At 39.7% G+C, this 27,500-nt stretch overlaps 1 protein-coding gene across 3 annotated transcripts in view; it reads left to right on the top strand.

Moving 5' to 3' along the window:
- atg16l1 (ATG16 autophagy related 16-like 1) overlaps positions 1-23,832 on the top strand; it is a 32,790-nt gene extending 8,958 nt beyond the window's left edge. Inside the window, exons 4-20 of one of the 3 annotated variants that reach the window (XM_081370641.1) lie at positions 4,675-4,780; positions 5,187-5,260; positions 6,052-6,303; positions 7,436-7,501; positions 8,036-8,122; positions 9,125-9,196; positions 10,288-10,332; positions 12,006-12,108; positions 13,090-13,195; positions 13,705-13,775; positions 15,098-15,169; positions 16,612-16,732; positions 20,141-20,246; positions 20,327-20,476; positions 20,592-20,639; positions 21,018-21,119; positions 23,539-23,832. In XM_081370641.1, coding sequence (XP_081226767.1) covers positions 4,675-4,780; positions 5,187-5,260; positions 6,052-6,303; positions 7,436-7,501; positions 8,036-8,122; positions 9,125-9,196; positions 10,288-10,332; positions 12,006-12,108; positions 13,090-13,195; positions 13,705-13,775; positions 15,098-15,169; positions 16,612-16,732; positions 20,141-20,246; positions 20,327-20,476; positions 20,592-20,639; positions 21,018-21,119; positions 23,539-23,632 — 1,675 coding nt within the window. In that variant the 3' untranslated portion in view covers positions 23,633-23,832. The remainder of the gene's footprint in view (positions 1-4,674; positions 4,781-5,186; positions 5,261-6,051; positions 6,304-7,435; positions 7,502-8,035; positions 8,123-9,124; positions 9,197-10,287; positions 10,333-12,005; positions 12,109-13,089; positions 13,196-13,704; positions 13,776-15,097; positions 15,170-16,611; positions 16,733-20,140; positions 20,247-20,326; positions 20,477-20,591; positions 20,640-21,017; positions 21,120-23,538) is intronic. The other 2 variants (XM_081370642.1, XM_081370643.1) reach the window with 2 other exon arrangements.
- The last annotated feature ends 3,668 nt before the right edge of the window (positions 23,833-27,500 follow it).

Here is a 27,500-nt window from a genome sequence, read left to right as displayed (position 1 = left end):
GAGTGAGTGTGTGAGTGTGTGAGTGAGTGTGTGAGTGAGTGTGTGAGTGAGTGTGTGAGTGAGTGTGTGAGTGAGTGTGTGAGTGAGTGTGTGAGTGAGTGTGTGAGTGAGTGTGTGAGTGAGTGTGTGAGTGAGTGTGTGAGTGAGTGTGTGAGTGAGTGTGTGAGTGAGTGTGTGTGTGTGTGAGTGAGTGTGTGAGTGTGTGAGTGAGTGTGAGTGAGTGTGTGATTGAGTGTGATTAAGTGTGTGAGTGAGTGTGTGAGTGTGTTTGAGTGAGTGAGTGTGTGAGTGAGTAAGTGAGTGTTTGAGTGAGTGTTTGAGTGAGTGTGTGAGTGTGTGAGTGTGTGAGTGTGTGAGTGAGTGAGTGTTTGAGTGTTTGAGTGTTTGAGTGTTTGAGTGAGTGAGTGAGTGAGTGAGTGAGTGAGTGAGTGAGTGAGTGAGTGTTTGAGTGAGTGAGTGAGTGAGTTTGAGTGAGTGTGTGAGTGTGTGAGTGTGTGAGTGTGTGTGAGTGTGTGTGTGTGAGGGAGTGTTTGAGTGAGGGAGTGTTTGAGTGAGTGAGTGTTTGTGTGTGTGAGTGTTTGTGTGTGTGAGTGTTTGTGTGTGTGAGTGTTTGTGTGTGTGAGTGAGTGTTTGTGCGAGTGAGTGTTTGTGTGAGTGAGTGTTTGTGTGAGTGTTTGTGTGAGTGAGTGTTTGTGTGAGTGAGTGTTTGTGTGAGTGAGTGTTTGTGTGAGTGAGTGTTTGTGTGAGTGAGTGTTTGTGTGAGTGAGTGTTTGAGTGTTTGAGTGTTTGAGTGAGTGAGTGAGTGAGTGAGTGAGTGAGTGAGTGAGTGAGTGAGTGAGTGAGTGAGTGAGTGAGTGTTTGAGTGAGTGTTTGTGTGAGTGTGTGAGTGTGTGAGTGTGTGAGTGTGTGAGTGTGTGAGTGTGTGTGTGTGAGTGTGTGAGTTAGGGGTGGGGGAAAAAATCGATTCTTAGATGAATCGCGATTCGGGACGTGGACGATTCTGAATCGATTCACAAATGTCAAAAATCGATTTTCTAAAAAAAAAAAAAAAAAAATTCTAATAACGTAACATTGACGGAACGCAAAAGGCGGAACTCTGAAGCGGACGTGCACGTGCGCGGACAGTCTGTGGCGTGCACATAACAGAGACGCGCACATAACGGACGCATGATGGCTAATGTGCGCCAAATGTGCAATGCCAGTCACAAAAAGTTACATTTTGACTGTAAGTTACTCTCTGCAGATGTTCATTCACTTTCTTTGTATAAGCTGTTTTTGATTGTGGTATACAGCAAACATTTCAAGTCATAACTCTTTATTATTTAGTTGTGTACTATAAGTCAAGAGCGACTTTGTATGTTACTAATTATTCAGAATATGCATAAGTCCACAAGCATTATATGTTATGATAGCTTCTGGTACATAATTCGCTATTTTTGAACGAAAACTGTTTGTGAATTTGCTACAGCAAAATGTTTTGTTTTTTTTGTATGAAGGATTATATTGCTAATTGGAAATAACAAGAGGATGTTGGTTAGAAGTCTATTATTAAATGCTACTATGCTAGAGATTCAGAATATGCTGAAGTTTGTATTAATTTACTACAAGTATGCTGCTAGTACAAGCACACATTTATTTTCCTGTTGGTTCTCAGCAATGTTGGGACATATGCTGGCAAATGTAACCTTACAGTTGACTTGCCAAATCACTTCCATTTGTTTTATTAATAAAATTAATATAGGAAGTATTAGAAGTAAGTTCGTTATGGGTCATCATAAATACTTTGCTTTAAAAGTACCAAGTAAAAACATTTTTTCAATGTTTTTGATAAAAGGCATTTCCCTGAGAATTGAACTTAATAAATGTGAAAAAGACACTTTAATGTCTGTCATTATGTTTGTCATTCTGTATAGCAAAGCAGATGAGAGTAGATCATGATCAGAAACCTGATTAGAAATCATTATGAATAAAATCGAATTGTTTTGAATCGAAAATCTTTTTGAATCGAAAATCGATTTTGAATCGAATCGTGGCCTCAAGAATCGGAATCGAATCGAATCGTGAGATGGTAAAAGATTCCCACCCCTAGTGTGAGTGTGTGTGTGTGTGTGTGTGTGTGTGTGTGTGTGTGAGTGTGTGTGTGTGTGTGAGTGTGTGTGTGAGTGTGTGTGTGAGTGTGTGAGTGAGTGTGTGTGTGAGTGAGTGTGTGAGTGAGTGTGTGTGTGAGTGAGTGAGTGAGTGTGTGAGTGAGTGTGTGAGTGAGTGTGTGAGTGAGTGAGTGTGTGAGTGAGTGTGTGAGTGAGTGTGTGAGTGAGTGTGTGAGTGAGTGTTTGAGTGAGTGTTTGAGTGAGTGTTTGAGTGAGTGAGTGTTTGAGTGAGTGAGTGTTTGAGTGAGTGAGTGTTTGAGTCAGTGAGTGTTTGAGTCAGTGAGTGTTTGAGTGAGTGAGTGTTTGAGTGAGTGAGTGTTTGAGTGAGTGAGTGAGTGTTTGAGTGAGTGAGTGAGTGTTTGAGTGAGTGAGTGTTTGAGTGAGTGAGTGTTTGAGTGAGTGAGTGTTTGAGTGAGTGAGTGTGTGAGTGAGTGTTTGAGTGAGTGAGTGAGTGAGTGAGTGAGTGAGTGAGTGAGTGAGTGAGTGAGTGAGCGAGTGAGCGAGTGAGTGAGCGAGTGAGTGAGTGAGTGAGCGAGTGAGCGTGTGAGCGAGTGAGCGAGTGAGCGTGTGAGTGAGCGAGCGAGTGTGTGTGCGAGCGAGTGTGTGTGTGTGAGTGAGCGTGTGAGCGAGCGAGTGAGCGAGTGTGAGTGAGTGTGTGAGTGAGTGTGTGAGTGAGTGAGTGAGTGTGTGTGTGAGTGAGTGTGAGTGAGTGTGTGAGTGTGTGAGTGAGTGTGTGAGTGAGTGTGTGAGTGAGTGTGTGAGTGAGTGTGTGAGTGAGTGTGTGAGTGAGTGTGTGAGTGAGTGTGTGAGTGAGTGTGTGAGTGAGTGAGTGTGTGAGTGAGTGTGTGAGTGAGTGTGTGAGTGAGTGTGTGAGTGTGTGAGTGAGTGTGTGAGTGAGTGAGTGAGTGAGTGAGCGTGTGAGCGAGTGAGCGAGTGAGCGTGGGAGTGAGCGTGTGAGTGAGCGTGTGAGTGAGCGAGTGAGCGAGCGAGTGTGTGAGCGAGTGTGTGAGCGAGTGTGTGAGTGAGTGAGTGTGTGAGTGAGTGTGTGAGTGTGTGAGTGAGTGTGTGAGTGAGTGAGTGAGTGAGTGAGTGAGTGAGCGTGTGAGCGAGTGAGCGTGGGAGTGAGCGTGTGAGTGAGCGTGTGAGTGAGCGTGTGAGTGAGCGAGTGAGCGAGCGAGTGTGTGAGCGAGTGTGTGAGCGAGTGTGTGAGCGAGTGAGTGTGTGAGTGTGTGAGTGAGTGTGTGAGTGTGTGTGTGAGTGAGTGTGTGAGTGAGTGTGTGAGTGAGTGTGTGTGTGAGTGAGTGTGTGAGTGAGTGTGTGAGTGAGTGTGTGAGTGAGTGTGTGAGTGAGTGTGTGAGTGAGTGTGTGAGTGAGTGTGTGAGTGAGTGAGTGTGTGAGTGAGTGTGTGAGTGTGTTTGAGTGAGTGAGTGTGTGAGTGAGTAAGTGAGTGTTTGAGTGAGTGTGTGAGTGAGTGTGTGAGTGAGTGAGTGTTTGAGTGAGTGAGTGTGTGAGTGAGTAAGTGAGTGTTTGAGTGAGTGAGTGAGTGTGTGAGTGAGTGTGTGAGTGAGTGAGTGTTTAAGTGAGTGAGTGTGTGAGTGAGTGTGTGAGTGAGTGTGTGAGTGAGTGAGTGTGTGTGTGAGTGAGTGTGTGAGTGAGTGAGTGAGTGTGTGAGTGAGTGTGTGAGTGAGTGTGTGAGTGAGTGTGTGAGTGAGTGTGTGAGTGAGTGTGTGAGTGAGTGAGTGTGTGTGTGAGTGAGTGTGTGAGTGAGTGTGTGAGTGAGTGTGTGAGTGAGTGTGTGTGTGAGTGTGTGTGTGAGTGAGTGTGTGAGTGAGTGTGTGAGTGAGTGTGTGAGTGAGTGTGTGAGTGAGTGTGTGAGTGAGTGTTTGAGTGAGTGTTTGAGTGAGTGTTTGAGTGAGTGTTTGAGTGAGTGTTTGAGTGAGTGTTTGAGTGAGTGTTTGAGTGAGTGTTTGAGTGAGTGTTTGAGTGAGTGTTTGAGTGAGTGTTTGAGTGAGTGTTTGAGTGAGTGTTTGAGTGAGTGTTTGAGTGAGTGTTGGAGTGAGTGTTTGAGTGAGTGTTTGAGTGAGTGTTGGAGTGAGTGTTGGAGTGAGTGTTGGAGTGAGTGTTGGAGTGAGTGTTGGAGTGAGTGTTGGAGTGAGTGTTGGAGCGAGTGTTTGAGGGAGCGAGTGAGTGAGTGAGCGAGCGAGTGAGTGAGCGAGCGAGTGAGCGAGCGAGCGAGTGTGTGAGCGAGCGAGCGAGTGTGTGAGTGAGTGTGCGAGCTAGCGAGTGTGTGTGCGAGCGAGTGAGTGTGCGAGCGAGTGAGTGTGCGAGCGAGTGAGTGTGCGAGTGTGTGTGAGCGAGCGAGTGTGTGAGCTAGCGAGTGAGCGTGCGAGTGAGTGAGTGAGTGAGTGAGCGTTTCGTGATGGATTGGTTTAGGCCATAGAAAATATCAGTAACCTGATATATAGTCAGTGGAAGTCTATGCAATGTCCTCAGTAATACCGTGAAACAAACGTGTGTGTGTGTGTAGCCCGGGCGTTGACGGCGGCCGCAGTGACTCCCTGCAGCAGGAAATGGCTCAGATGAGAATCAGACATCAGGAGGAGCTGACGGAGCTGCACAAGAAACGAGGAGAGGTGAATGATGGGATGTTTTCTGCTGTTACGACAACACTTACACTGACATTTACATGCCAACGACCACATCTACATATTCAGCAGCTCCACTCTTCCAAGTCATTAGACTAGTTTTACAATTCTTGATTTGACTCATTAGTATAAGAGTGTTTGTACAAGATTTAGTTGTAGCATCTCTAGAGATTTCTGCTATAAGTTTATGTGAAGTTCTAACCTTCCCTTTCATTAAATCAGTTAAAAACTCAGATTCAGTGATTTGAATGGGCATTATTCATATATGTAATTGTTTTAGTAAATGTTGCTGTTTATTATAGGCGTATAAATGAAAATGCTTCAAATCATTGTATTTTTGTTTATTTTATTTTAGCATGGCAATAAAATATATTGTGTGTGTGTATTTTTGCAGTTGGCTCAGAACGTGATTGAACTAAACAACCAGATTCAGCAGAAAGACAAAGAGATCCAGAGTAATGAAGCCAAGTGAGTTTATTATCTGCGCACTTCATGTATCAGCAGGATAATGTTTTATTGTTTTATATCTCAAGTCAAGTCAAATTTATTTTCATAATACACATTATTTTTAAATTGCTTTACAGAAAATCAACTCTACTCTGTATAATTATTTTGTATATATAAATACACACACATGCATGTATATATTTAAGAAAAATGTATTTATATATAAAAAATATATATATTTATATATAATCTAAATTATATATACAGTATATACATGCAAATATTTCTCAAATATATACATGTGTGTGTATTTATATATACAAAATAATTATACAGAGTAGACACACATATATTATTTAAACACAAACCTTTATTATGGATGTGATTAATCGTTGCCCAGCACTAATTATAATGTAACAAGATAAAGAAAAAGTGGTTACACTTTATTTTCAGGTGTCATTATTACAGTGTAATTATACATGTAAGTACTGAGTAATATTAATTAACTACGTGTACTTACTATAGGATTAGGGTTTGGTTGAGGGTTAGTTGCATGTAATTATGAATAATTTACTGTTATTACTATGGTAAGTACATGTAACATATGTAACAAAGACACTGTAAAATAAAGTGTTACCGAAAAAGTAAAGTTTTACAAGACAAGGTATGGATTCACGTGTCAAATCCTTTGTGAAAATGTCTCAGATCTCCATTACAATCACATTTTGAGATTATATAAACAATCTCACAGCTGAGATTTGCTATATATAGTATATATTTTTTATATGATATATTTCCGTGTGTTTTTCCAGGATGTTGGAGTATCAGCAGCAGATCTCGCATCTGGAAGGGGAGTGTCGTGACCTCCGAAACTCCCTGGCTGATTTGGAACGAGCCAATCAGACGCTGCGAGACGAGTACGATGCCCTGCAGATCACGTTCAGCGCTCTGGAGGAGAAACTACGGAAAACCACGGAGGACAATCAGGAGCTGGTGACGCGCTGGATGGCGGAGAAAGCCCAGGAGGCCAACAGACTCAACGCTGAGAACGAGAAGGACACCAGGTCAGACACACTATTATACTGGAGTTTTAAAGTGGCCCATTTCAGAGATCATCTTTCATGTAGTGTGTAATAGAGCTGTTTGTGAATGTGAAAGGTCTGCAGTTTCAAAGGTCAAAGTGCAGATTAATGGAGTGTTTGTCTCTCAAAGGAACGAAGTGATTCTGAACTGAAACGAGTCGTCAGTAATTCAGTCTCACTTCCTGTTGAAGATACATAGGTTTGTAACTCATTAGCATAAAGCCAGCCTGTGGTCTTGATTAGATGAACAGCGTCTCTTAGCTCCGCCCTCAAACACTGGTTTTATACTGTAGGAGAGTCCAAAACAATACTAGGAGCCTTTAAAATAGTATAATAGGGTAAACACAGGCATTAATGAGATTTAATTCTCCTGAAATTAAGAAAACACACTTTCTCCACTGCAAATGCAAATATCATCAGCTCAGTGCACCAAGAGTATTGACATAATTATGTGTGTGTTAATATGAGATATATATGAACTTTTCTTAGTCACTGTATATAAAGTGCTGAGAAAGAGCTGAGATTCAGAAATGATAATGAGCGTTCTGGGCCATCTGACCAATCAGAGCAGAGCAGCTCTCAGAAAGGCGGGGCTTAGAGAGACTGAATCTTTGAACGAAGCGTTTCAGGCACAATGAATATTTTTTTATTAAAGTGTTTTTAACTTGGATGCATATAAACCTATTTTAGGAGAGGCCAAAACCAAATTAGCAGCACTAATAGGGGCACTTTAACTTTAAAAATCTTGATGTTGGAGTATTTTGTGCCTGTTATAAAACACACCCTTTGTTTTCTTCAAGCTTTTCCTTAAAATCCTAAAGCTGGGGGGAGTCGATGTTGGCCAGGAGTCGTTAACGGCCCGTATGTGTGTGATCTGAAGCTCATTCTCAGTCTCACTGATTAACTGATCAGTCGTTAAGGGTCGTTTAAACACAATGAAAAGCTGCGACTGGGCGCCGCCCGTCAGTTTCTGAATAATCGGCTCGTTTCCTGTGACCCTCCACGAGCTCATTATGATTCTCCACCTGATTGGCTGTTTGAAACGGACGGGGAGCTTCTGTAGAGTATAAGTGTGTGTTTGCTCAGTGTGTGTGACACATCGATGTCGTCGCAGGCGCAGACAGGCCAAGCTTCAGAAGGAGCTGGCGGACGCAGCGAAGGAGCCTCTGCCCATAGACCAGTGAGTGTGTTTCTATAAGCTCGTCTTCTAGTGAGACGAGAACGCTTGCTTTCATTCAAGAGGAAACCTGCAACTATCAGGGATTTATACAACACTTTATATCCAGTAATGGACATTTCTGTAGTGAGAGCAGTCTTTGTGAACACACTTTTGATAAAATGATACATTCATATCAAGTACAGTGTTATTTTAGTATTATTTATATGATATCATAGTATTTATTCATTTGAGTTAGCTTTATTTTTATATTTCCAGGTTTTTTTTACTATGTCTGTTTTGTAATTAGGTCTGTATTTTTAGAACTTACATTTATTTTAGTTTGTTGCCAATGACTTTTTATTACTTTTTCCATTAAAGGACAATATTTCCCCCTTTTTTATGGGGGTAGAGTTTATATTTTAGAGGGCATATTGTTTTTAACCATATAAAATGCAGCGTATTATCCTGTTATCATATTTTCTAATAAAATGTTGTTGTTGGGAATCTTATTAAATCATTGAAATCTCATTGGATGCTGGTGTCTGATTGGTCTAGAGATGATGACATCGAAGTTCTCACAGAGGATGCTGGGAAGGCAACGGGTGAAACGTCACCAAGCAGACAGCCCAGTCGCACACCCAGGTACACACACACTCACTCTCTCACACACACACACACACACACACACACACACACACACACACTCACTCACTCACTCACTCACTCACTCACTCACTCACTCACTCACTCACTCACTCACTCACTCACTCACTCACTCACTCACTCACTCACTCACACACACTCGCTTACACACTCACTCACATACACACTCACTCACATACACACACACACACACACACACACACACACACACACTCGCTTGCACACACACTCACTCACAGACACACACACAAACACACACTTGCTCGCTCTCTCACACACACTCACTCACAGACAAACACACACACACACACACACTCGCTTACACACACACTCACTCACAAACAAACACACACTTGCTCGCTCTCACTCACACACTCACTCACTCACACACACACACACACACACACACACACTTGCTCGCTCACTCACTAACACACACACACACACACACACACACACACACACACTCACTCACTCACTCACTCACTCACTCACTCACTCACTCCCACACACACTCACTCACTCACTCACTCACTCACTCACTCCCACACACACTCACTCACTCACTCACTCACTCACTCACTCACTCACTCACTCACTCACTCACTCACTCACTCACTCACTCACTCACTCACTCCCACACACACTCACTCACTCACTCACTCACTCACTCACTCACTCCCACACACACTCACTCACTCACTCACTCACTCACTCACTCACTCACACACACTCTCGCTTGTACACACACTCACTCATAGACACACACACAAACACACACTTGCTCGCTCTCACTCACACACACACACACACACACACACACACACACACTTGCTCGCTCACTCACTAACACACTCTCACACACACACACACACACACACACACATTCCACAACTCCTGCTGTCCACAGAATATACCAGCTAAAACTGTGTGTGTGTGTGTGTGTGTGTGTGTGTGTGTGTGTGTGTGTGTTTCCTCCAGTAAACGAGTGTCTCAGCCTCCTCCTCCTCCTCCTCCAGGCGGACTGCTGGATTCCATCACTAATATCTTTGGGTATGTTTTTAGTCTTCGTGTTTTGATATTTCTTTCTTCTCTTCTTCACTCTTTGCTCATGGTGAATCTTACTAGAACATCTCCAGGTCATATTCAAGCCCAAAATCTAAAGCAAGACTTGTCATGGAATAAAACCACACTGCGAAACTAAAATATTTCCTGGACATGTGTTTGTAAGAATAAGAGAGTGTGTGTATCTGTGTGTGTGTGTGTGTGTGTGTGTGTGTGTGTGTGTGTGTGTGTGTGTGTGTGTCTCTCATTTAGAGATGAAACGGTCTAAAAATGTTATATCACGATGATAAGAGTGTTATATCATGATGAAAATGATTCCGGTTATCAGTATTATCATTGTATTGTTAAAATGTGCTGGAAATGTTCAAAAAGTACTGATACACACACACACACACACACACACACACACACTGAAATCATTTCACCAAGTTTTACATCGAAACCCAACAAACAACAGATAAAATTAGCAGCACTGAGCACTTTTGTGTTTGCTCAAGTTTAAAAATGATTAAAGACAAGTGAACATTCAGTAATAAAATAAAAAGAAATCAGCAAACTTCAAGCAGCAGCACAGATAGACACACAAGTAAGATACCAATTCAAAAAACAGTGCTGTGAGTTTTTCAGGCGGGTCTAACAGTATATTCAGATACTGTAAAAATAATTAAATGCAGAGCAATTCTTGTTAAAGCAACAGAAGTTATTCAGGCAAGAGCAGGGAGTGATTTTCTCTGTATTTTGTTGTTTAATAAATATTAATAACACAGACGGCATCAGGTTTATTATGCTGCTGTCCCTTTAAGAGCTGCGCTGCGTGAGACGGCTGTTAACCTGCTTAATCCTGGATAGTGTTTACCGTACCTCTTTCAAATCACGATCATTAAAATATCAATACTAACTGAAGGGAATTTTATCATGGTTTGTCATCAAACCGGTAACTGTTTCATCCCTATTCTCAGTGTGAGAGTGTGAGAGTGTGAGAGTGTGAGTGTGTGAGTGTGTGAGTGTGTGAGTGTGTGAGTGTGTGAGTGTGTGAGTGAGCGTGTGAGTCTCATTCTACACTCTCTCTGTGTCTGCAGCTTGTCTGATTCTGTCCAACCTGGTTTCGTCCCGTCTGACTCCAGGTGATGCACAGTGTGGTGTGTGTGTGTGTGTGTGTGTGTGTGTGTGTGTGTGTGTGTATGAGAGTGATTCTCTTGTAAACCTAGAAGCATGCTAGAGGAAATATATTCCTGTGAACGGGATTGTGGGTAACTGCTGTGGTGTTTTTTACGCGTGTAATCTCTCCTTTTTATATATTTGAGATATACTCTTGTTTGCTCTGTGTGTAGTGTGTGTGTGTGTGTGTGTGTGTGTGAGAGAGTGTGAATTTTGGCTGGGTGGGTGATTTTCAGGTTTATACCACGAGCTAGTAGACATTTGTTTCATTTTAGATGTTGGGAGAATTGATCGGATTGGTTGAGTAGATGACCTCAGGAATGATCAAATAATATCAGGTTTAATTGTGCTTTTTTCCAGCAAAACAAATCACCTCATACAATTATTCACAAATGAATGTGAATAATGTGTGTGAATAATTGTATATTAAATCGCAACTTGCATCAGTTGTTTGAGCGGATTTTTTTTTTTTTTTTTTACCATTTAAAACATTAAACATTTCTTTGCTCTATTGAGCTTTCATTGCCATACGACTACTGGAAAAATGCACAATTAAACGTAATCTTGGGATTTAATAAAAAAAAAAAAGTTGTAATTGTTTTGGCCTTTAGTCTTTTCATTTATCAAATCACATACATTTCCGACAATTACAGATCAACATATTTGTGTGTATTTTATACATGATTATCACATGAAAAATAGTTCAAATGTTTTTTTTTCTCAAGTTCTCAAATTAAAGTTTTAAACAATATTTAAAACGTTTACATAAATCACTATGGATAATTTATATTTTAAATATAGATAGATAAGCATATTTTTGTGCATATTTACCTTTTTATCTCGTCACCCACCCAAATTTTGCTGCACGCAGGTTTGAGATCGGCTTTCAAGTGTCGTTTGTGCATCAGAGTTTCAGTTGTGCGTCAAAGAGAGACGATATTTTACATCTGACCTCAAATGTTGCCATGCTGAAATCATTCAGTCATGTGATTATAAACGCTTCAGTCCCTGAACGATGGAGGTTTGGTTCCTTACCACTGTCGCCTTTTCCATCTTTGTTGCCATTGGCTTTTGGCTAGCTAGTTGTGCACATTAAATTTAACATTTAATTTAATATTCAACAATATTATTGATCTGCCTGCACTGACACCATTATATGAGAACTGAACTGAGCTGGAATTTTAATTTTTATCAAGATCGTATATTTAAATTCTGTAATTTCACTTAAATGGCAATGAAAATTACCTATTAATTGCCATTTAAGTGAAATGACTGAACTTAAATATACGAGCTTGATAAAAATGATCATTCTAGAAGAAATTTTCAGATGGCACTTAGAGGCTTTTCCATCTGAACTCTTCATATATATATATAAATGAACTAAATTAATAACTTTTTTACAACAAAATGAACCATCTGAACTTACTTAAGCTGGACTGTGACGCTATTTTCTTCTGGAAACAAACTTAGTTGCATCATTTTCCTGTTATCTCTGTAAAGCTGCTTTGAAACACTCAGTATTGTAAAAAGCGCTATATAAATAACCGTGACTCGACTTGACGATGACATGTTTTGTGAGAAGGTTAGGAGTTGAGTCCAGCCCTGTGTGACACACACACACACTCTTTCTTCCCCATAGAAGACGTCGCTCCGTGAACTCGTTCAGCTCGTCTCCTGAAGCTGCAGAGGCGCAGTCGGTGTGCGCTGATGTTCGAGTTCCCTCCACTGCGCTGCACATCTTCGTAAGTCACACTGTCATGCATGCTCACTCTGTTGAGGTTGGTATGGACGTTTTTTTTTTCCTCACAAAATGAGAATTAAATTGCTAAAAAATAGCAAATGAAATTTAAAAAACACTTCCATAGAGGTTCAAAGGTCAATGATGTGATTTGTAAAAGGTCTGATATCCAGATCTCCTTCCAGTCCTGCCCCTCCCAGCAGCCCCTCTTAATTTTCCCAGCATGCTCTAGTTGTGCGTCGCTGGTTTGAGGTGGCGGCTGATAGATATTCTGGACGTTCTTGCTGAATACGAGTCTTTTAGAGAACCAAGTGAGACGTCGACGGCAGCGTCCAACAGAAACACAACATTCAGGAGGGAAGGACGGGAAGAGGATGTTAAACTGGTGCATGATCTCAAGTTTTCAAGCTGAGACCTTTCAAACCAAACAAGAAAACCATGTGTATTTGCTTTTATATATATAGATAGATAGATAGATAGACCCAAATATTCTTCATACAGTGACTACCAGTGACATTTGGGAGCAAAAATGATTCGGACACTTTGAGCTGATCATGTTTTGCTGAACATGTTATTCTTCTTTAATTGCTAATGCTCTTTTTACACACAGACTGAACACAATGAAGCATTGCTTGGTTATTGGTTGAGCTAAACTGGTATTATCTAATTGTGTAGTTAAATTTAACAGCTGACAGATATTCAACATAATTCATGTGTGAGACAGTCTAACAGAAGGACGGACAAAACCAGTCAAATATCCACTGATTTGACATATTTTACTACCATTTTCTAAACTATAGCGAATAAACTGTGATAATGTGAGAAATGTTGAAGGTGTCTGAATAAACATTGGTTTGACTGTACATTTCTGAAACACTTAAACAGTTTCCTCGGATAACAGACTCTAAATTGTAATGTGGACTCGATGTGTATTGTGAAAAGTGCTGTACAAATACAAATGAATTAAAATTGAGTTTGTGTGTAGGACGCCCATGATGGGGAAGTGAACGCCGTGAGGTTTAGTCCCGGTTCCCGTCTGCTCGCCACGGGAGGAATGGATCGCAGGGTGAAGCTCTGGGAGGTCGTATCCGGTACTGAACACATGCGTTATCATTCACAGTTTTACTAGAGTTCAAAGGTCAGTGATGAGATGTAAAAGGTCCGAAGCCTTGCCTCCTTTCAGTCCCTTTGTCCCTCCCATTCGCCACTCTTAATACCCTTCCCAGCATGCTCTAGTTGTGCATCGCTGGTCAAAGGTGGCGGCTGATATTATGGACGTTTCGGCTGCATTTATAGTCTTAGAGTCGAGAATAATAAGACGTTTGACAGCAGCGTCCGACAGAAACTCGACACGCAGGAGGGCCGGACTCAAGGAGAGCGTTTGACGGGCTTATGATCTCAAGTTTTCAAGCTGAGACCTTTAGTCGTTTCAAAGAGGAAACTGGGAGAGTTGTGCATTACGCTAGTTCAGTTTCACAAGGTTTAGTGAAGCAACTGCAGAATTTCTGCTTCCTCCTGAAACAAAGATGCATGTGGATGTTCAGTTTTGTGTGTGTGTGTGGGGTTTTAAAAGCTTTTTTTTGTGTGTTTGTTTCAACAGGGCGATGTGAAGCCAAAGGTGCGCTGACGGGCAGTAATGCTGGAATCACCAGTATAGAGTTTGATAGTGCGGTGAGTTAAGGCCCATTCACACCAAAAACATTAAAGGATTTGTTCACTTCAGAATTAAACATTTCCTTATAATTTACTCTCCCCTCGTCATCCAAAATGTTCATGTCTTTCTTACTTCAGTCGAACAGAAATGAAGGTTTTTGAGGAAAACACTCCAGGATGTTTCTCCATATAGTGTCTTCAATGGGGTCCAACGGGTCGAAGGTCCAGATGTGAGTTTCAGTGCAGCTTCAAAGTCTCGACACGATCCAGCCGAGGAAGAAGAGTCTTATCTAGACTAACCAGCGGCCATTTTATATAAAAAATCAACATTTATAGACTTTTTAACCACAAATGCTCACCTTGCACGTCCACGACTTCACACATTACGTAATCACGTTGGAAAGGTCAGGCGGTGACCTGACTTAGGCGGAGAATGTAGAGTAGGGCGAAACACTGAAAATCATCCGACATTGTTTTTGTTTTTTTGTAAATTTGACTCAGTCATTGCACGTTCGCTTTGTAAACACTGGGTCGGTTCTTACGCCTATGTCCTGCTTGACCTTCCAACGTGATTATGTAATGTGTGGCAGTTAAATGCACAGCTAGCGCAAGACGAGCATTTGTGGTTAAAAAGTATATAAAGGTTTATTTATTTTTATAAAATGTCCGCTGGTTAGTCTAGATAAGACTCTTATTCCTCGGCTGGATCGTGAAGAGACTTTGAAGCTGCACTGAAACTCACATCTGGACCTTCGACCCGTTGGACCCCATTGAAGTCACTATATGGAGAAACATCCTGGAGTGTTTTCCTCAAAAACCTTCATTTCTTTTCGTCTGAAGAAAGAAAGACATGAACATCTTGGATGAGTAAATGTTGAGAGTAAATGATCAGGAAATTTTAATTCTTAACTATATTAGCACCCACACCAGACAATGATATGTTCTGTTTATTATAAGCGCACGCTGCAGTTTTGTCGTCTGTCGCTTTAAATGCTCGTGCTCTTTTGATTGGCTGTTTTTATCTTTCATCAGCTGGAAAAAAAAATTCTGAAAGTGATTCCAATAGTATCATGCCGTATCGTTATAGTTGTGTTGTGAACTCTGCTATTCTATGAAGGATTTATAATATGTTATCGTCCTTGCTTGTGAACAGGCTTTTATTATGTATACGTTACCATTTACATTGCATCTTTAAACCATGATCATAAAAACTAAAAACCGTAAAAAAATGCAATTACATCCATAAGATGTTCATTTCAGAAAGAAAATCATTAGTCTACCCATATAACATGATGCATGATGGTGTGTGTTACTGATGGCTTTGTGCTTGTGTTTTGCAGGGAACATATTTACTGGCCGCTTCTAACGACTTCGCCAGCAGAATCTGGACTGTTGACGACTTCAGACTGCGGGTGAGGATTTCACTGGAAACAAACTCACTCACTCACTCACTCACTCACTCACTCACTCACTCACTCACTCACTCACTCACTCACTCACACACTCACTCACTCACACACTCACTCGCTCACACACACTCACTCACTCACTCACTCACTCACTCACTCACTCACTCAATCACTCACACACTCACTCACTCACTCACTCACTCACTCACTCACTCACTCACTCACTCACTCACTCACTCACTCACTCACTCACTCACTCACTCACTCACTCACTCACTCACTCACTCACTCACTCACTCACTCACTCACTCACTCTCACTCACTCACTCACTCACTCACACACTCACTCACTCACTCACACACTCACACACTCTCTCACTCACAATCTCTCTCTCTTTACTGGGGTATTTTACTGGGGTTTAAGTCACATTGACAATAAAACCTCTTAGATTCTGTTATTCTCTTATTGATCTTATTCATTTTGTTCATCAAGTCTTTTTTTTTATGCATACAAAATTCTCAAACATTTTATATATAGTGGCCAAAAGTGATATCCAGAGGGGATATTTGTTTTTAATAACCCTACAAGTTCAAATAAACCATCAAAATATGAGGGAAATATTTTAGATTTTTTAAATATGAGGGAAGAAAAAACACTAAAGTGTTTAGGTATTTATCTGACAAAATTATTTGGCAAACTACAGGTTTTGTTTTACTATGCAAAAAAAAAAAAAAGCATAGAAAACCAAAAGCTCACCGGAAAAAGCATACATCGACTGCAACATAATCAGTTATTAATATTTCGTTGGTTCTCTCTTTTGTTCATAATTTCTCTGTATGACAGCCTGGCCAAAAATAATTCCTGCAAAATTTGTCATGTTTTATTGCGTTATAACAAATAAAACAATCGACTCCAGGCACAACTACGCAATATGCTTACAAATTCTTTAGCAAATTTAATCATATTGGAATAAAGGTTAAAGATGTCAATATTTCTAGGCCAGACATCATTATCCATGCAAGTTATGCTTTTTTTTCTAAATATATAATAAAACATCAATGTTTAAAGTTCACTAAGGTTTATTTGATGGATCAAAGGTCAATGATGTGATGTAAAAGGTCTGAAGTCCAGATCTCCTTCCAGTCCCTTCGTCCCTCTCAGCCAGCCCTGTTTATTTCCCAGCATGCTCGAGTTGTGCATCACTGGTTTGATGTGGCGGCTGATATTATGGATGTTTCTGCTGAATGAGAGTGTTTTTAGAGAATCGAGTGAGACTCTGACAGCAACATCCCACAGCAACACGACACACACATGAGGGCAGGACTGAAGGAGGCTGGTCAGCTGATCTCACAAATCATACTGAGACCTATATTCAGTCTCAGTTACTACTCCAAACTATTGTCTGCATGCCTGTTGAATTGATTGTTATGGTCTTGTCCCAAAGCACACACTCACAGGTCACAGCGGGAAGGTTTTATCTGCTCGGTTTCTCCTCGACAACACTCGAATCGTCTCCGGCAGCTACGATCGAACGCTCAAGCTCTGGGATTTACGCAGCAAAGTCTGTAAGAGACTATTGGTTTTTATACTTTTTCTTAATTTTAATTTTTTTGAAAATTATTACATTTTTGCTCTTTTGGTTAACCTTTAGAGAATGTTGTTTGTCCACTTCTGGGTGACAAACTAAATAATAATGTAATTAATATTTATTAAACTGATCAAATAAAACAAATGTATATTTAATACTAATTCATTAGTCTAAACTAAAATGTGAAAAGTGGCTAGTTGTAAAAATGTACATTTTATGGTAGTTGATGGTTTTTTGAACATATATGAATAAATCTTTTCTCTAAAGAACATGGGATTTGGATGGAAGCTTATTTCCACCAGGGAATGAAAGAATTAAAAAGGTTATTGAGGCTTTTTATCTCAGAATTCACTTTTTTTTTCTCACAATTGTGAGTCCATATGTATGGAAGCTTGTTTCCGACACAAAATAATAAAAAAAAAGATAATTGCGACTTTTTATCTCACAATTGCGAGTTTATATCACGCAATTCTGACTTTATATCTCAGAATTCTGACTTTATATCACGCAATTGGGAGATATAAAGTCAGAATTGCATGATAAAGTCGCAATTGCGTGTTATAAAGTCAGAATTCTGACTTTTTTTCTCGCAATTGCGACTTTATATCACGCAATTCTGACTTTATATCTCAGAATTCTGACTTTATATCTCAGAATTCTGACTTTTTTTCTCGCAATTGCGACTTTATATCACGCAATTCTGACTTTATATCTCAGAATTCTGACTTTATATCTCAGAATTCTGACTTTATATCAAGCAATTGGGAGATATAAAGTCAGAATTGCATGATATAAAGTCGCAATTGCGTGTTATAAAGTCAGAATTGTGAGATATAAACTATTCTGTAAAAAAAAAAAAAAAAAGTCTTTTTTTTCCCCCTTAGAATTGGACTTTATATCTCACAATTCCGAGAAAAGATGTCAGAATTGCGAGATATAAACTCGCAATTATGTGTTATAAAGTCAGAATTGCGTGATATAAAGTCAGAATTCTGAGATATAAAGTCAGAATTGCGTGATATAAAGTCGCAATTGCGAGAAAAAAAGTCAGAATTCTGACTTTATAAGACGCAATTGTGACTTTATATCTCGCAATTCTGACTTTATATCTCAGAATTCTGACTTTATATCACGCAATTCTGACTTTATTTCACGCAATTCTGACTTTATATCTCGCAATTCTAAGAAATAAAGTCAGAATTGCGAGATGTAAACTCGCAATTGTGAGATAAAAAGTCGCAATTATCTTTTAAAATGTTTTATTCAGTGGCGGAAACAAGCTTCCATACATATCTCACGATTCTGAGAAATCAAGTCGCTATTCTGAGAAATTAAGTAGCAATACTCAAATATAGCAATAATCAGAAATAAAGTTGCAATTCTGAGTCACAATTCTGAGAAAGTTGCAATATTCTCAAATTAAGTCGCCATTGTGAGAAAGTCACGATTCTGCAAAATATAGTCGCGATTGTCATAATACTTGATTCTGAGATTCTGAGAAAGTCGCAATACTTGAGATTATATTTGAGATTCTGAGAAATAAAGTTGAGGTTTTGAGAAAGTCGCGATTCTGCAAAATAAATTACAATACTCAAGAAGAAAGTCACAATGCTAATAACTATGCTAAGAAATAGACGCGATGCACAGAAATAAAGTTGCGATTCTGAGAAACTCCAAATAAAGAAATAAATTTCAAATAGGCAGAAATAAATTTGCGATTCTGAGAAATAAAGTCGCAATACTCAGGGAAAGTTGCGATTCTAAGAAATATTTGCGATACTAAGAAAAAAAGACGCGATGCTCAGAAATAAAGTCGCAATTCTGAGAAATAGTCGTGATTGTAAGAAATAGTTGTGATTCTGTGGAGTAAAGTCACAATACTCAGAAATAAAGCCGTGATTCTGAGAAATAGTCACACTACTGAGAAATAGTTGCGATTCTGAGAAATAAAGTAGCAATACTCAAATATGCCAATAATCAGAAATAAAGTTGCAATTCTAAAAAAAGTCACAATTCTGAAAAAAAGTCGCCATTGTGATAAATAGTCGCAATTCTGCAAAATATAGTCGCGATTGTAAGTCGCAGTACTCAGAAATAAATTCACGATTCTGAGAAAGTCGCAATATTATTCTATTAATCAGAAATATTTGAGATTCTGAGAAATAATGTTGAGGTTCTGAGAAAGTCGCGATTCTGCTAAATAAATCACAATACTAAGGAAGAAAGTCACAATTCTGAGAAGTATTCGCTATGCTAAGAAATAAAGACGCGATGCACAGAAATAAAGATGCGATTCTGAGAAATTAAGAAGCAATACTCAAATATAGCAATAATCAGAAATAAAGTTGCAATTCTGAGTCACAATTCTGAAATAAAGTCGCCATTGTGATAAATAGTCGCGATTCTGCAAAATATAGTTGCGATTGTAAGTCGCAGTACTCAGAAATAAATTCACGATTCTGATAATTGCAATACTCAGAAATATTTGAGGTTCGGGGAAAGTCGCGATTCTGCAAAATAAATCACGATACTCGGTAAGAAAGTCACAATTCTGAGAAACATTCGCTATGCTAAGAAATAAAGACGCGATTCTGAGAAACTCCCAATCCTAAGGAAAAAAAGTTGTGATTCTAAGAAATAAAGAAATAAATTTCGAATAGGCAGAAATAAATTTGCGATACTAAGAAATAAAGACTCAATTCTGAGAAATATAGTCGTGATTGTAAGAAATTGTCGCGATTCTGCGGAATAAAGTTGCAATACTCAAATATGGCAATAATCAGAAATAAAGTTGCAATTCTGAGAAAGTCGCAATTCTGAAATAAAGTCGCCATTGTGAGATAGTCACGATTTTGCAAAATAGTCGCGATTGTGAGCAAGTCGCAATACTCAGAAATATTTGAGATTCTGATCAATAAAGTTGAGATTCTGCGATTAAGTCGCCAATACTCAAAGTTGCGATTCTAAGAAATATTTGCGATACTAAGAAATAAAGATGCGATGCTCAGAAATAGTCGCAATTCTGAGAAATATAGTCGTGACTGTAAGAAATTGTCGCGATTCTGCGGAATAAAGTCACAATACTCAGAAATAAAGCCGTGATTCTGAGAAATAAAGAAATAAATTGTGAATACTTAGAAATAAATGTGCGATTCTAAGAAATAAATTCTTATAAAATAAAGGTTTTTTGTTTTGTTTGTTTTTTTCACAGTGGCAAGTTTTTCCTCAGAGTTGTTAGACAAACAAAAACATGTTTTTCATTCCTCGGCGGAAATAAGCTTCCATAGATTTGTGCCTTAACAAATTTACACCAAATTGTACTTGGTCTTTAATGGTCTTAAAATGTGCTCCTCATAAGACTGATAAGTGGAACTGTTTCTCTCAGGCATGAAGACAGTGTTCGCTGGCTCCAGCTGTAATGACATCGTCTGCACGGAGCAGTGTGTGATGAGCGGACACTTCGACAAGAAAGTTCGTTTCTGGGACATCAGGCGAGTCGTGATTTGGATCCCAGCGCTCAGATTTGAGCTTGTAAGTCTAGTTCACTAATAGTGTGTGTGTGTGTGTGTAGAGCGGAGAGTATCGTGCACGAGTTGGAGTTGCTGGGACGCGTGACGTCTTTGGATCTCAATCACGACCGGACCGATCTCCTGACCTGCTCTCGTGACGACCTGGTGAAGATAATCGATCTGCGCTGCAATGCAGTGCGACAGACCTTCAAGTACGTCGCACTTCATGTATAATAGTGGATTTATTTATTGTAAATTACCGTTTTTTACTGTCTGGTGTATAAATGCATCAGAATTTCTAATAAAATTGTTTTAATGTTTTTGCAGTGCTCAAGGATTCAAGTGCGGTTCTGACTTCACCAGGGTCACATTCAGGTTAGTGTGCATGAGTGTGATTTCATATTGTTTATTGACGTTTTCACATTTGCCGGTTCAGTTTTCTGATGTTTGTTAATGATCACAGGACATGCAAGTAAATAGATTTTGGTAAGTGTTTTATTTTGATTTGTTTTTATTTTAAAATTATATAAATATATACGGCTGCATGAATGCTCAAAAATGTATTGCAAATATTTTGTCATATTGCAATTTGTTTTAACTCTGAAATTTTGACAGAAATATATTAGCTAAGTTGTATATTATTAATAAATTAATAATATTATTAATACACTATATTATTAATAAATTAATAATATAGTGTTTGTATATTACAGTTGCACTGTAAAATGAACTCTCGAGTGCTTGTGTTTTCAGTCCTGATGGGAGTTACGTGGCGGCCGGTTCTGCAGACGGAGTTCTGTACATCTGGAACGTTCTTACAGGAAAACTAGACAAAACTCTTGATAAGGGTCACAGGTGAGCAGGACGAGACTCACTCACTCACTTACTCACTCACTCATTCACTCAATTCAATTCAATTCAATTCAATTAAGCTTTATTGGCATGACAAAAATACATTCGTATTGCCAAAGCATGAAAACAACATATAAAATGATTTACAACATTTTGTACAGAAAATAATAATAATAATTCAATTAAATAAAAATAATAAATAAAAATAGTAAAACAGTTTATGAACATTTCAAAATTCTGTGAACAACTTAGAATTCAGTGTGTAAGTGTTTGTGTGTTTGTTTTGTGTATGAGCGTGTGTGTGTGTGTGAGCGCATCACTGAATAGTCGTCAACTCTCTCTTTTTATGACAGGCATCGATGTATCTTGCCGCTAGTGTGATACAATCTCTTTTTTCACCTAATAGGTGTTGGAATTGTGTTTTATTGTTCAATTTTAGGAAGTTAGGGCAAAGTTTTTCAAATTGTGTGTAGAAAGTCCCTCTAATGTCCTCATAGTTGGGACAGCTGGTGAGAAAGTGTTGCTCTGTCTCCACCTCTCCCTGGTCACAGTACGGGCAGAGGCGTCTCTCTCTGGGCAGCCAGCTCTGCCTGTATCTGCCCGTCTCTACAGTCAGGCTGTGGTTGCTCAGTCTCACTCACTCACTCACTCACTCACTCACTCACTCACTCACTCACTCACTCACTCACTCACACTCTCTCTCTCTCACACTCTCTCTCACACTCTCTCACTCACTCTCTCACTCACTCTCTCACTCACTCTCTCACTCACTCTCTCACTCACACTCTCACTCTCTCACTCACTCTCTCACTCACACACACTCTCACACTCTCTCACTCACCCACTCACTCACACTCTCTCACTCTCTCACACTCTCTCTCACACTCTCTCTCACACTCTCTCTCACACTCTCTCACTCACTCACACTCTCACTCACTCACTCTCTCACACACACTCTCTCACTCTCACACTCTCTCACTCTCACTCACTCACTCACTCACTCACTCACTCACTCACTCACTCACTCACTCACTCACTCACACACACTCTCTCTCACACACTCACTCACACACTCACACACTCACACACACACTCACACTCACACACTCACTCACACTCTCACACACATTCACTCACTCTCACTCACTCACACACATTCACACACACACACACACACACACTCACACACATTCACTCACTCTCACTCACTCACACTCACTCACACACATTCACTCACTCTCACTCACTCACACACTCACTCACACTCACTCACACTCACACACACACTCACACACATTCACTCACTCTCACTCACTCACACACACACACACTCACTCACACTCACACACTCACTCACACACTCACACACACACATTCACTCACTCTCACTCACTCACACACTCACTCACACTCGCTCACACACATTCACTCACTCTCACTCACACATTCACTCACTCACACACTCACACTCACTCACTCACTCACTAACTCACTCACACACACACACACACACACACACACACACACACATACACACACTCACTCACACACACACTCACACACATTCACTCACTCTCACTCACTCTCACACTCACTCACTCTCTCACACTCTCTCTCACTCACACTCACTCACACTCACACACACACACATTCACTCACTCTCACACTCACTCACTCTCTCACACTCTCTCTCACTCACTCACACACACACATTCACTCACTCACTCACTCACACTCACTCACTCACTCACACATTCACACACATTCACTCACTCTCACTCACTCTCACACTCACTCACTCTCTCACACACTCTCTCTCACACACTTACTCACTCACACTCACACACACACACATTCACTCACTCTCACTCACACACACACACACACATTCACTCACTCTCACTCCCACACTCTCTCACTCACACTCACACTCTCTCACTCACTCACTCACACACACACTCTCTCACTCACACACTCTCTCTCACTCACTCACTCACTCACACACTCTCTCTCACTCACTCACTCACACAGAACTGGTTCGCTATCTTTGTTGGGACTCTTCATAGACATAATGGTTTTTATACTGTACGAACTGTATTCATGTATTTACAAAATCTCTAATTATTGTAATCTATAATTCTATATCTATTCTATATTCTATAATTCTATAATTCTAAATCTATAATTATCATTCTCTCAAGTACTGAGAATGAATTGTAAAAACAGGTGTTAACTGCTGTGTTAGCGGTTTAGAGATAGCATGGGGAAACTGTAGCAGTATAGATCTGTACATGCATACACAGCGAATTCAGACATACTGCAAAAATAGCATACAAACTTACATCCGTTTAATTTCCATTGTGTGTTTCCTTCCACACTTGACAGCTCTCCTAAACGTCCTGTCTCTCTGTCCCTTTTGCAGTTCTGCCATAAACTCGGTGTCCTGGTCTCCGTCGGGAGCGTACGTGGCCAGCGTTGAGAAGGGCAGCAAGGCCGTGCTGTGGTCTGACATGTGATCAGCAGCGATTGGTTGAAACGGACTGTAAACACAGAAAGAAAGTGAGCCCACCCTCACGTCCCACTGGCCTCTCGAACTACCTTTCCCACAATGCCATCTGTCTGGCCACCTGCGTGTGTGTGTGTGTGTTCTGCCTGCCTGTACGATCGGGCGGCACCGCACACCTAATTATACATAAATATATTTATATCGGCTTTCATGTTCTGTCGTCGGTTGTCTCGCACACACTAGATGTGGGACGATGAAGATTATGCAAATGACTCGTTGTCCTGCACGACTCTTACTGCTTATTTTAACACGGCTTTAAATTAGTGTGTGTGTTTGTGTGCATTTACTGTTGGGAGATTATGCTTTGCCTTATACAGATACAGGTCATTAAGCTGAGTGCGTGTGTGTGTGTAGGAGCGTGTGTGTGTGTATACATGCATTGAACAGGAACCCTATTTTCTTAAGGATGAATCTTACAAAGAAATGTCTCACATTTTGCTTAAAGAACATGCAGGATTTCTGTTTATGATTATTTGCATTGACATTTTTTGACTTAAGCACATTTAACCCCATGCACTAAACAAAGGCCATTGTCATGAATGAGAGATTAATTCTCATACTGTAATACAGTAAGGATTATGACGTCCACAAAGGGCTTTTATTTATTTATAAGGATCTGCATAAACTGAAGCCAGTACATGTGCTGTTATTACATAATTATATTATAATAAATGTATATTATAATTGATATTTTTCCCACATCATCTCAGTAATGAGAACTTTTCTTTTTTTTTTTTAGATTGCAGTAATACATTTTGGGGCAAAAATGTGTTTGAATTAAAAAAGAAAAGAAAAATGCGCATGTATAAAATAATAATATAATAAAATAATAATATAAAATAATAAGTCTTAATTCTTAAAAAAAAAGGCTTGATTTTCTCTATGCAAAATGAAGTCATTTTGATCCACTTGACCTTTGTTGTGAGATTTACACAAACTCCCAGCTGTGTCTGTCTTTGTGTGATGAGATCTGATAATGTTGATGCTCTGATTATTTGTCACATTCAAAATTCAAAAGGTTTTGTTTGCCGTGCATAAGACATTCAGAAGTATTTCCCACGATTCTCTCTTATAGTTTACATGTTTATTTGAATTTGAATTACTCTAAATGATTTATAGACACACAACTGAAAATGAGGGCGTCACATATTTGGTCCAATCACAGCGCTCTTGATCATAAGCCCCTCCCCTCGGGTCCTGGATGTCCGTGTGTGTGGTGAACGTGTGATGTATGCAGTGACTCTGAATGTGTGCGATGAGATGTGTGTTTTAGTGAAGAAAACCATGCTCTGTTGTTCTTTATTTTAATTGAATTTTTATTTACGATGCACACAAGCTCATATCCTCAGAGCATGATGTCTGTTTCAAATACTGTAACTCTGCTCAGCTGTTTCTGCAAAGGAGAACAAGTGCACTTGTTATTTGCCCTGACGCCAGCAGTGGAGCTGGTGACATTTGCACTTAGGCGAAAACAAACAAATGACTGTAATGCTCCTTCACACTCGATGTCTAACACTATAACTGATGTGTGTGCGATCACATTAGCTGGTTTTGAAACACTCATGTCCCCAACGCTCAACGCTGGAGTCTGTCAAGGTGCCCAACAAGTGCACTTGGTTTCAGATAGTGAGTGGAGGGGACAACACACTTCATGGATGACTTATGGGTGTGGCTTGCATTTAGCCCCACCCCTCGATACATTTGAGGGTGCGGCTTGCGTTTAGCCCCACCTCTCTGATACATTTATGGGTGTGGCTTGCATTTAGCCCCACCTCTCTGATGCATTTTGTGGGTGTGGCTTGTGTTTAGCCCCACCCCTTGGATACATTTGTGGGTGTGGCTTGCGTTTGGCCCCACCCCTCTGGCACATTTGTGGGTGTGGCTGAGAGTGGGCACTATTGTATCACTCAACGGACTGTGGAAGGTAATTGTCGCTAATGTAAATGAGGTCTCTGTATATGTCTGCTTAATGTTTGCACACCATAAAATGTGTGAGACGTTACTTGCATTTGTCTGTCTTTTTCTTGGATTTTAAAACTTTTTTTTTTTTTTTTCACTTGATCGATAATAAGAGTGAGCGAGTCATTTATCTTTATAATGTCTGGAAAGTGTTTTAAAGCGTTCCATGTGTGTAAGAAAAATAAAAAAAAGCTATATTTCCTTAATGTAAAAGTATCACATGACCATTTTCGTGAGATTTGCCCATAAACTGGCCGTGTCTATTTTCGTATGATGAGATCTAATCATGCTGCAGAGGTGTATGTCAAATTCAAATATAGTACTTAGTGTGATTTCGGATGGAGCGAAATTTTGGAGCTTCACTCTGGAACCAGCAGCGCATATTTTTATTTACCGGCAACTCGTCAAAATAAAAGCTCTGTGTTACTGTTTAAAAATTAATAAATCAAGGCATTTGTATTAGTATTGTAATTTTACAGTAAAATACTACTCATTTTTATATACATATATATTATTTGTATTTATTTTTAAATGTTTTTATTTTTTAAAATAATAATAAGTTTTTATTAAAAAAAAAAAAAGTATTTTCTATGCAGACAAACTCCCCAACAAAATCACCCAGATTATTCTGGAATGATTAATTCTTTCCAAGCCATAGAGCTATTCAAGTCGTCATCTGAAAATACCTGTGATTTTTTTTAAATATTGCAATATATATTGCAGAAAAACAAATGATACTAATGTCAGTGTTTTTGTTAATATTGCTCAGCCCCCCAAATAAAGCATTCTGAACTATTTCTCACAATTCACAACTCTCACAATGTTTGTGTGAGTGGGGAGTTTGTCTGGCGTTTCTCGGACCCTGACAGCCACTCGGAGTGTGTGTACGTGAGACGCGAGCGATAAGAGGGTCTTTTCTGTGTGTGTAATCCATGTGCTGACATCAGCACTGAGACTCAGACTGCTGAGACTGACAATCACAGATCGGTTTATCAGCCCATCTCTCTCTCTCTCTCTCTCTCTCTCTCTCTCTCTCTCTCTCTCTCTCTCTCTCTCTCTCTCTCTCTCTCTCTCTCTCTCAATAGCAACAAACATGAAATGGAATGTTCCAGTCCTGTCTTCTGATTGGTCGATCCAGTGTTCCATTAACAGCCCAACTATAAACCTTAGTGTGTGTGTGTGTGTGACACTAACTGACACTACTAGATCCACTAGTAAAAGACGACACCAATCAGTGTGATTCAGAAAATAATGTTCAAAAATACAAGTCTTCTGAAAACCTGTAACATTTTAAATATGAACAAAAACTGTAACAATTACAGTCAAAGCAGAATGTATTCAGACACCTTCAACATTTCTCACATTATCAGTTTATTCGCTATAGTTTAGAAATGGACCATATGGACTAGTTTTATTATGCTTTTCCGGCGCTTCACAGCTACTCGTTCATTGTATTTAAACCAAAAGCTTTGACATTCTGCTAAACATCTCCTTTTGTGTTTCACAGACGCGAAGTCCTGCATGTTTGATTGACATGAGGGCGAGTAAATGACCGCAAACTAGTCCTGTAAACGCACTGTATGGGAATCTGCACTGTAAAAAAACAGTAAAAGACTGTAAAAATGCTACAGTGAAAAACTATTAATAGGTTAACAGAAAGTTTCCTTACTATATATGCCAGTTTTTTTTCGGTAAATTTCTGGAAACCACAAATCCCATTTTTTTTACGGTAAATTTCTGGGAACCACAAATGCCAGTTTTTTACGGTAAATTTCTGGTAACCACAACTGGCAGTTTTTTAAAGTAAATTTCTGGTAACCACAACTGCCAGTTTTTTACGGTAAATTTCTGGTAACCAC

The sequence above is a fragment of the Scardinius erythrophthalmus genome (genome assembly GCF_964197995.2).
Source record: "Scardinius erythrophthalmus genome assembly, chromosome: 7".
Classification (NCBI taxonomy): domain Eukaryota; kingdom Metazoa; phylum Chordata; class Actinopteri; order Cypriniformes; family Leuciscidae; genus Scardinius; species Scardinius erythrophthalmus.
This window is presented reverse-complemented; position numbering and strand designations above follow the sequence as displayed.